Raw genomic sequence first — 10,758 nt, forward strand, 5'->3', positions numbered from 1 at the left:
ATCTGATGGCAGCAGGGTGGGTTTGGGGACTGGGAATGAGTAATTCAGAGCAGTGCAGGAAAGGGCATCGCCTCTGCTGCAAGGCCACAGTCCCTTCTGCTTCCTCAGCAGCTCCCTGGGGGTGGGAGGGCAAACAGCACCTGGATTTTTGGGGCTAAAAGCTCTCTGAGGGATTCTTGTATCTGCAGGGAATGCCCCGACAAAGGCAGGAATGATGAATCTGACTCCATGTTCTCAGAAGTTTAATATATTACTTTATAACACTATATTATATTAAAGAATACAGAAAGGCTACTTACTGAATACTAAAAAGATAATAATGAAAAGTCCTGACTCTCTCCTGAGTCCTGACACAGCTTGGCCCTGATTGGCCAAAGAGTGAAAACAACTCACAGCCGAATCCAATGGAACAATCACCTGTGGATAAACAATCTCCAAACACATTCCACATGAGCACAACACAGGAGAAGCAAATGAGATAAGAATTGTTTTCCTTTTCTCTGAGGCTTCTCAGCTTCCCAGGAAAAAAAACCCTGGGAGAAGGGATTTTTCAGAGAATGTGAATGCCACGAGGGATGGCCTCACAGCCCCCTGTGCCCCCACAGCTGATGGGGTCCCCTGGCTGTGTGTTTCAGGCTGGGTTTGGCTGGGCCATGCTGCAGCTGGAGCTGTGGGCGGCCGCGGCGCTGATGCTGCTCGGGGCGGCCGTCAGCCTCTGCATCAGGTGCCAGCTCTCAGGTAAGTGCTGCCTGCCCCCTGGCTGGAATTCCCTCTTGGAATGTCCCCAAAATGTGTGGGTTTGGCTCTGCTCAGCTTTGCCCTTCTGGGGATGGGTTGTGGTCTATGGTGGTGGTGGGCAAAACCTTCACCCAGAGTGTCCTGTGCCAACAGGTGGGAGCCACGAGAGCACCAGCAAAAACACACAGACAGACAGACAGACAGACAGACAGACAGTCAGAGAGATACAGAGACATGCACACACACATGAAACAACTCAACAGTGAGGATGCAGGAGGGTCCAGCTGTGGAGTTCCTCCAATGAGAATTTATTGGGGTCTAATTCTGAAGAGATCCAGAACCCAAAGACACAGACTAGGGAGGATCTAGGGTATAAATACAGAGAAGGGACCAATAGGGAATGTCAGGGTGGGTGGGCAGGGGTTACACAAACCAATGGGAACACAGGGAAGGGAGAACTCTCTAGAACATGAACATATAGGGGAAAAAGGGGTAGGGAAGGCCATCAGGCCAATGGGGAGGACAAGACCAGGATAAATTACCATAGTGCTGCAGAGCATCGTGGGACAAAGTATCTTCCCTTGTCCTGAGCTGTGAGGAGTGCCTGGAGCCTGTGGTGCATCTCTCCAGGGCATTGCTGTTGCCTTCTCCCCAGCAGGCTCCCAAGTGTGCACAGTGATGCTCAAGAGCACAGAAGAGGCTCTGCCAGGAGGGAAGGAACACCCAAAAGTGCAGCCCCCCTTCCCTGGGGCAGATGTAACTCTGAGATCCCTCTGTGTGGTTGTCCTGGTGGGTGGCTTTGGGACTCCACCAGGGAGGACGAGCTCCAGTGACACAAATCCTGCAGGGTCTGGCAAGGGGAGCCTGGAGGATAAATTCACACAGAGAGTAGGGTGAGAACCAGTGGGGTTTGAGCCCCTCCCTGAGCACTGGGAGGGTTTTAATGGGGAGGAGGCTGCAGTTTGGGGTTTGGGGGCAGGACTGGCTGCTTTGCTCTGTGGGGTTTGAGACAAAAACCACAAAGCAAGCACAGTTTCAAAAAAATTTAATCAAAAGCCCTACTGCAACTGCTTCTCCCTGCCTGTGCTGTCCTGACGTGCTGAAGAAGCTTTGTGAATGTATTTCATTGGCCCTTCTGATCTCTAACTCCAAAACCATCCTTTCTAAGAGCTTTTTGTTCCCTTGTCTTCCAGCTACCAAACGGGAGGCGCAGCTGAACAAGCGGAGGAGCCAGTAAGTTTCCTTTCCCAGTTGTGTTTCTCCCAAACAACTCAGCCAGGGTGAGCCCCAGCTGAAATCTGGGTTTATATAAAATAAAATAAAATAAAATAAAATAATGTCAGGATGGGATGCAAGGCAGTGTGCCCCAGCCCAAGGTGCTGCTGGAGGGGCAACGCCTTTACAGAGAATAAACCAAAATGAAAGTGAAGCTCTGACTGTGATGACATTGAATCATTAACTAGTTGGAAAAGGTCTGGGAGAGAAGGGCAAGTTCTTATCCTGTTCTTTTGTGTCCTGAGATGAGATGGAAAGATTATTTACTCCATAAAGAAGCCCCTGCCCTTGGCTGGGGCTGGTTGGACCATGTACCAGAGCAACCACTGACCTGCAGCACAAGAAATGAAGGAAATGCAGTGGACACACATGCCCTGCCCCTTGTTTCCTTCAGCAACAGACAAACCACAGTAAACGATGTCAAAAAAAGAAAAGCTGGGTTGTAAGCTTTGTTACAGGAGCTGCAATGTGGCTCTGCAAAGGCCTCCAAGGGGTTGGGGTTTTGTTTCTGTGGGGAAAGGCTCCAGAGTGATCCATTGCAGACTGATGGAGCAGCCACTGCAGGCTCCATCCCTCATGGACTCTTGCTGAATTGTCCCAGCTTCTTGAAATTTATACCAGGATTAGGTGGTTTGGGCTCAGGTTTGTGGGGTTGTGTGCTCTTTTGGGAAGTGTGGTTTGCAAGAAAAGTGGTTTGACTCCATGTTTGGGTTTTTTGACAGTTTTGGGCCGTGAAACCCAGCTGGGTATGGGGCAGGCCCAATGAAAAAAGGGGGAAAAGGGTTCCCAAAATTGGAATTTATAAGTACCTGTGTAGAAACAGCTGCAGTAGAAAAGGTGTTGACTTCTCTTGTGCTCTGAAAAGCAGCTCTCCTATTAGCTGAAAAGTAAAGAGATTCCAGGGCATAGGTTATCATTGATAATGTTATTTTATTCATGTTGATATTAAGGGATGATGGGAGGGACAGAGGCAGCAGTGCAGGTGAAGCAGTGGGGTTTGAAGCCATTTCATGCATGAACATCCTTTTCTTTTGGTGGGTAAAAAGGTTCTTCTGGCCTTTGGTGGCTGAAGCGTCAGGATGAGAATTATCCTAAATGATGTTTTCTTATGGGAATTATCCTAAATTATGTTATCCTATGGGAATTATCCTAAATGATTTTTTTCTTATGGGAATTATCCTAAATGATGTTTTCCGATGAGAATTATCCTAAATGATGTTTTCCTCATCCCTGGATCCTTCCCTTGCTGATGTTGGCTGCTCTACCAGTGGTCCAAAACCACATCTTGTCTTTAAAGAATCAAAGAAGAGTCCAGGAAGATGCTCCCAGCTCATGCAGGCCCTGCATGAGATGCTGAGCAATGCAGCTTGGCATCTCACAGAGCCCAGCGTGTGCTCTCTGCCCTCCACTCACCACTCAGCTCCCTTGTATCTCTTTTCCTTGTCATAAACCCCAAAATTCAGCTGAGCTTGTGCTGCTGTTTTTTTCCAGGCTTGAAAGCCAGCAGAGATTTGAGGTGATTCGATCCCACACCAGTGAGTATGAGCACTGCATGTGGCTCCTGTCTCGTAGGGTGAGGGCCCTGCATGCACAGAACAGGGGGAAAGTCATGTTCAGAGGGTCACCTTGAGGCCAGGCCATGAAACGATGAGACCTGGACTGTCCAAGCCACCTTGGATGCTTCTAGGTGCGTGAATTCTGCGCTCTGGTTTTAAAAGTGCCCTTTGCATTGAAAACAATTCACTAAAGCGATGTTGTTGAAAAGCGACGCCTCTTGGAACCATGCAGGGCACCCTGTGAGACTGAAGGTGTGGGTGACAGAGTGACTCACCCGTCACCCCCTCACTGCTTCCTGCTGGGTTCAGCACTGAAATTGTGAGTTTTGTGTCACCAGGAGCAGCTGCCAGGTCCCTGTGGGATGTGTCCATCTGCAGGTGGCTCTGCCCTGCCCGAGGACTCTGATGGCTCCAAGCCCCTCAAGCCCCCTGCAAGTCTTTCATGCTGACCAAAGCTCTCAGCTGCCCCTTGCAGTGAGGAGGGAGGGCAATGGCCCCGAATCAGGCCGGTTTGGGGACAGTAGGTGACAGCAGCTGGGATTGGAGCTTCCTCCAGCAGTGTCTGCGAGCTCTGTGGTGTGCACAGCTTTTCCTCTAATTGTTCATTGTTTTGATCATTTTTGAGCATTCAAGGAACACTCTGGAAGCTATTTTAGGATGCATTAAGAAAATGCCAGTCCCAGGGATCCCTCTCTGGTGGATGTTCTGTGCTCTTTAACACATCTGCTGCTGCCATAACAATTAACACAATAATTTTGTTGTTGTTCTTGCCAGTTGCAACCCGAAGGCTGGAAAAAAGTAAGGGACCTGAAGACTTATCAATAGCAAGGTAGGAAAAAACCCAAATAAAATCTAGCTCTAGAGCCAAGGTTGGATGAAATCCACCCAACATAAATGAATATTTGGGATTGCACTCTGGGCCCTACAGATATGGCCTGGGCTGTATTTAGAATCAAAGAACAGTTTGGCTTGCAAGGGACCTTTCAAGGTCACCTAGTCCAACCCCCTGGTGAGGAGCAGGAGCATCTTCAACTTGGTTGGGTTGCTTCACTTGTTGATGGTCAATAGTATATTTAGACTTTTTCTGGATTTTGTTCATTCTGGCTGCATTCTTCTGGCAACTGATTAAATCAAACCCAGGAGAGTGAGCTGTGGCTGATAACAGATACATCATGGAAAAGAAATGGCCATTATTCACTTACAAGCAGTTTGGTGTGATAAATCCCCTTCTCCCCATCACCAAAACCCCCAGTAACTTCACAGCCATTGTTACTCTGCTCCAATATTCAAGCATAGTTATTCCCATCTTGGGATTTTATCCCAAATCCTTAATCCCCCCCTTGCTCCATGTGTGTACTTGCTAAGCTCACAGGGAGGTTTCATGGGTGGTCCTGCTGATGGTATGTAACTGCTGGTAGGGTTTGCTCAGACCTGGCATTTTAGGTCTCTTTTCTCTCTTTCAGTAAAGCCACCAAGGAGCTCAGTGCTTCCCATCACCCTGGATATGGTGAGCAGCTTCCTGGGACAGGCACAGGCACAATGAACCTCAGAGCAGTTGGAGGTGGAAGGGACCTTAAAATCATCCCATTCCACCCCCTGCCATGGCAGGGACACCTTCCACTATCCCAGGTTGCTCCAAGCCCCATCCAGCCTGGTCTTGGATGGTTCAAGGGATGGGGCAGCCACAGCTGCTCTGGGCACCTGTGCCAGGGCCTCCCCACCCTCACAGGGAAAAACCTCTTCCCAATATCCCACCTAACCCTGCCCTCTGTCAGTGGGAAGCCATTCCCCCTTGTGCTGCCACTCCCAGCCCTTGTCCAAAGTCCCTCTCTCCTTTAGAAGGGGCTCCAAGGTCTCCCCAGAGCCTTCTCTTGTCCAGGCTGAGCAACCCCAGCTTTCCCAGGCTGTCTCCAGAGCAGAGGGGCTCAGCCCTTGGAGCATCTTTGTGCTCTCCTCTGGACTTGCTCCAGCAGGTCCATGTCCATCTTAATTTGGGTCTCTCCTGGGTCTGAGTTTACGGCCCAGTGCTCATCCTGCTGTGTCTGCCCAGTCCTGGTTACAGCCACAGGCACAGATTGTTTAGAACATCACCCCTGGCTGTCCCAGCTCCTGGAGTGTCCAACCTTGCATTTGTGTCCCCGGACCTCAGAGCTCAGGGGATGGAGCTGCTGCTGCTGAAATACTTGGTGCCTCCCTCCATTGTCAAAGTGCTCCCATCACTCAGCTTGAGTTCATGTGTAATGTGCCCCTCTCTGTCCCCAGGGAGCAGGGATGAGCCCAGGTACCAGAATTTCCTGGCAGGTAAATGGTGCAGCCACGCCTGGGGGTCTGGGAAGGAAGGCTGGAGGGGATGGGGGGTCCCAGGGGATGGGGGCTGGCAGGGAGCACACAGGCAGGCAGCGCTGCAGCTGGCAGAGCTCTGGCTCAGTCCATTTAGAGATTGCTTTGTGAGCCACACGCTGATCTGATCTGATCTGATCTGATCTGATCTGATCTGATCTGATCTGATTAAGGGCAGCGCGGAGGGGGATGGATGCTCCCGAGCCCGCTGCTCCCTCCCGGGGCAGGGTGAGCTGCTGCTTGCCCTAAGAGGATTTTTGGTGTGTGTGGGGCTGTGCTCTGCTTTCCCGAGCCAAGGAGCATATTCCTGTGTCCTGCCAGCTGGCAGGATGTGCCCATGAGAGGGGGAGAGCCGGGGTTTTCCCAGGAGCTGAGCTGGATCAGGGCTCCCTGTGCTCCCTGCTCTGCTGTGGGCAGGCGCTGGGGCTGTGCTGGGGGTTTGTCCAGCTGTGCCCAGCTGTTCAGGTCCATGCCATGGTGGGGTGCTGACAGCAAACCCTTGTTCTTGCAGAGAGCTGCCTGCAGGAAGACACTGCCTATGTGTAAGTAGCCTGAGCTGCTGCCAGCACGGGGCAGTGGAGCCATCCTGGCCCCTGTGCTGTCCTGCTGCTCCCAGAGCTCAGCCTGGGAAGCCTGAGCTGGGCAGGGGGAATAACAGAGCTGCTGTCCTCGCAGGGAGCCCATGGCTCTGGATCACTACTACAACTGCAGCAGGCTCTTCAATCCACCCCGTGTGAGGTCTCCAGGCAAGCAAGGTGGGTTCCTCACCCAGCCTGGCTGTCCCTGGGCTCCAGGAGCTGCTGAGACTGCTCTTGCTGAGCTCTGTGGATGCCTGAAGCAAGTGGGGGGCCAGGGGACACATTCATTAAAAGGGTGCAGCAGAGCTGCAAAGGGGATTTGAGGGATTCCCCCATCAGTCCATCTGTTGCCTGTAAACAGGACAGCCCCAAAACATTGGTGATTGTGCTCCTGTGCACCCAGTTCCATCCCTTGATCACCACAGGCTATCAGTAACTATTTTTTAGCTAATCTACGTGTCATTGTGGGAAACAGCCCCCTCCTGCAGGCGCTGAGGGATCTTCCCAGGTCACTTACGCTTCAGCAGGTCCTTTGTGACTTCTCTTTCTTCTCTCCATCAGAGAAAGACGAGGATTCCTATTCCTATGAAAATGTCACCATTGGAGTGTCCCAGGGCTCTGATCCAGGTAAGGGTGCTGCTGTCACAGGTCAGGAGTGTCACACAAAGTGCACCTGAGGAGGATGGTGACTGCTCAGCCAAGGGAAACCTGCTTGTTCCCAGCTCAGCTCTTCCTAGCAGCTCTGTGCCATGGAGCTGGCACACAGGGGCTGCTGCAGGCACAGAGCAGGCCTGGAACATTTCCCCTTTCTGCAGGAAAATGCACATGGTGATACTGTTTTGCAGAGATAACTAAAATCTCCACAACTTTGTGAAAGTTGTAAAGCTGGTATGTTTATTACAGCGCTGGATGCATGTGGAGATTACTCTCCTTAAAAGACTTCTGGGAACTTCAGGTCTTTTTTTATCTCTTTCTCAAATACATATGCATGCAATTTCACAATAAGTTTATACATATTCATTTTTATAAATTTCGCGTGACATTTGTTGCTAGTTCTTCTTTATCAGAAAGAATTCTTAGGTCAAGTTGACCTGCTCTCACAGCAGTCTCTCTGTCTTTCTTTCTTACCTTCTGTCTCCCCCTTATCTCTGCCTTTCACTGAAGCAGTTTGCAGTTAAGCTACATAGCTATGTTTTCTAACCACAGACTCAAACATGTACATTTCACTTAAATCAAAATAGATTTTTACTCTAAAAAATTTCTACTCTGTTTCAATACCTCCATCCTGGTGCCTTTGACTTGGTGGTTTCTGCAGCAATTCAGGAGCTTTGGGGTCTGCATCTTTAGTGTTGTTATAGCCAGGATGATTACATTTCTGGCCCCTAGCTCAGGTTTCTCACCAAATCCAGCACAAGAAGGCTGCAGCCAGGAAGCTTGTGGCGGGTGACACTGGACCACAGTGTCCCTTTAGGGCTTCCAGCATCAGTCCTGGGGTGTTGCAATCAAAGTAGGAAGCCAGTTTGGTTTCCTTCTGTGAGCTAGCTCAGGCTTTCTGCACTGCTGAAGGCTGCCCTGCTCCCGCCTGGCTTTGTGCAGTGATGAGAGGAGGCAGGAGCAGCAGGGACCTGTCTGATCCCCATCCCTGCCTGCAGAGATCCAGGCACGTGGCCAGGGCTGGGAAATGATGAGGCAGCAGCAGCAGATCTGAGCTGGCTGGAAGCTCAGCCATGTGCAGGGTGCAGTGGGGCAGTGACAGGAGGGTTTCACAAAAGTCCCTTTTTTTGTCCATTTGGTGCTCAGTGTTGTCCTGTCCAAACTCTTCCCTGTCACAGATGATGCTGTGGACTATGAGAACAGCATGGCAATACTTGCATGGAAACTCCAGCAAGGGCAAGGTAGGTTCTCAGCTGTTATTTCTGTTTGGGGATGGGGCTTATGGGCAGAGTGCCTGGGGCACTAGGCCAGTATAGACCATGCTAGGGCAATGCAGCCACCACCCTTGAGTTAATTTTTCCCTGAAGTTTCCATGATAAATATCCAAGGCAAGGTGCAAATTGTAACACACTCCTGTAGCTGAATGCTGCTCTGCTGGGACGTGGTGTCTGTCATACTCAAAAGGCACCTGCCTAGACCCTGACCAGGGGATGCTACAGAAAAATGTTGCTCTTCAGGTCTGAAATCCTCTTAGAGTTGAGGTTGCCCCAGCACAGGCACAGCTGTGGGATCCCCTGTGCACACACCCAGTGGCTCTGCTGTGGTCAGGGGCCCTGTTTCTCAAGCTGACCTTTTAACAACAGTTTCCTTTAATGTGTGGCTTCCTGTGAGGCATGAGGGTAGTTCTGGCCTGGGGGACAGTGGGGAATGCACACACATACATTTAAGAGCTCTGGTGTGAAAGTTGTCTAAGCAAAGTGATTCCTGTTTGCACACTCTCTTTTTTGGCTCTGAAGAGCTGCCCAGAGTGTCTGCAAATTTGCTGTGATCATTTTGAAGGCTCTTCAAGGAGACCTTGACACTGATGTGAGTTTTCTTAGCCCAGGCACAAAAACTTGTCAGCAGCAAAGGCTGAATCCTGGCAGGACACATGCTGTGTCAGTGGTGTGTGTGTTTTTTACATTGTGTGTGTTTACACCACTCACTGACAAGTGCTTCATCCTCACCCACAGCCCCCCTGACAGAAAGCCTGGATGATGAGCCAGACTACATCAACACAGCTCCTGGGTCAGGCCCTGCCCTGCTGCCAGAGCAAAGGTAGAAACAGAGTAAATGTCAATGTAGGGTGGAAGGATTTGGTTTATGGTGTTTATTTAGGGGTGGGAGGATTTGGTTTATGGTGTTTATTTAGGGGTGGAGGATTTGGTTTATGCCCAAGGGGGTTCAGCTGGAGCTCTGTCCTTGCTGGCAGCACCAGCACAGCAGCCCACGTGGGCAGTGAGGAGCCCACCCTGTGCAGTGCCTCACCTCTGGCTGATGCCAGGCTGACTAACAGGGGCCATGGAGACAAATCTGTCCAAGTCCATGCCCCAGCTCCATCACTGCCCTCCTCCAATGGGCACAGGAACCCCAAACTGCTCCAGGGCACCTTGAGCCAGCACTGCCACACACTGTGGGCAGGGACACCCAAACCCCCTGCTCTGAGCAGGGATTCCCTCAGCTGAGCCCTGCCTGCTGTGCTAAGACCACACATCCTGCCCCATCATCAGCACCAGCCTGGTGCTGCTGATAAAGAATTACTCAAGGCAGAGAAAGTAAAAACTCTGCAGAGAGCTGCAGGAAGGGTGCATGACACTGAGGGACAGTGAGTGATGTGCTGGTTAGTGCTGCCCACCCTGCTCCAGACTGGACCAGGACTCCAGCTGGGGGATGGACTGGGACCAGTATCACTCTCCTTGTTGGGTTTTTACCCTCTTGAGCACCTACAGAGGCCCAGTGGGACTGTCCTTATGCCACGTGCCAGCTGCTCTAGTTTTAGAGGGTTTTATATTCCCCAGACTGTCCCAAAATTGGATCTTTCTGAAGCCATGCAGAATACTTAAGATTTGTCCCCACCATGCAAAGCACAGTCATCCTATTCTGCACACTAGGGCATTTGCTTCTGCTGGATGTAGCTGGACATGGAAAAAGCCACCCTGAGAAACCTGACCATAACTTGCTGCCAGGCATCTTTTTGCCATTATGATGATGCCTGTGGTGTAGCCTTTGCTAGCAGAGTAATATTCTGAAATCTCAATGTCCAGGCAACAAATGGCAGCAGAAGTTCTCCACCAAGGGAGGCTGAACTGAGAAATGGGCTCCTGGTGCCTCTGTGCCCCCTGCTCTGATCAGGGATCCTCCTCCAGGAGCACGACTGGGGTTTCTGCTTAGACATGGACATTTTGTAGTGTATGTCACTACTTGTCCCTGGAAAGAAAATGTAGCAGGCAGCAGAGTTAAGTTGAAAGCAGGGATTAAAAGTCAGTGGGCTCACTGTTTTTTCTCCTCTTATTTCAAGTGTTCTGCATAAAGTCTGAAGAAATCTTTTGCTGAGCTGTAAGAGTGCACCCAGTGAACAAGCACACAGGGAGGGGGGAGATTTCCATCCCTCAGTGAAATCCCTTCTCCAGACTGTGCCTGCAGTGACACACAAGGGGTGTTACTGAAAGAAGAACTGCTCTGCTTGAAGCCCCACAGAAATCCAACTGCAAACCAGCAACTGGAGGAAGCATTCTGCCCCCAGTGACCACGGGCAGGCCCCAGGCTCCTCATCCCCATCTCATTTCCCTGTGTGTGCA

The 10,758-nt window shown here is 50.8% G+C and overlaps 1 protein-coding gene across 1 annotated transcript; it reads left to right on the forward strand.

Annotated features, from left to right (window-relative positions):
- The first annotated feature begins 653 nt into the window (after positions 1-653).
- LAT2 (linker for activation of T cells family member 2) lies at positions 654-10,558 on the forward strand. The gene is made up of 12 exons (XM_030962905.1): positions 654-738; positions 1,932-1,971; positions 3,505-3,548; positions 4,344-4,398; positions 5,033-5,076; positions 5,832-5,870; positions 6,421-6,451; positions 6,585-6,664; positions 7,049-7,114; positions 8,320-8,382; positions 9,154-9,238; positions 10,479-10,558. Exons 1-12 carry the CDS (start codon positions 654-656, stop codon positions 10,495-10,497), a joined length of 651 nt encoding a protein of 216 aa, XP_030818765.1. The 3' UTR covers positions 10,498-10,558.
- The last annotated feature ends 200 nt before the right edge of the window (positions 10,559-10,758 follow it).

Source organism: Camarhynchus parvulus, chromosome 19, assembly GCF_901933205.1.
Source record: "Camarhynchus parvulus chromosome 19, STF_HiC, whole genome shotgun sequence".
Classification (NCBI taxonomy): Eukaryota; Metazoa; Chordata; class Aves; order Passeriformes; family Thraupidae; genus Camarhynchus; species Camarhynchus parvulus.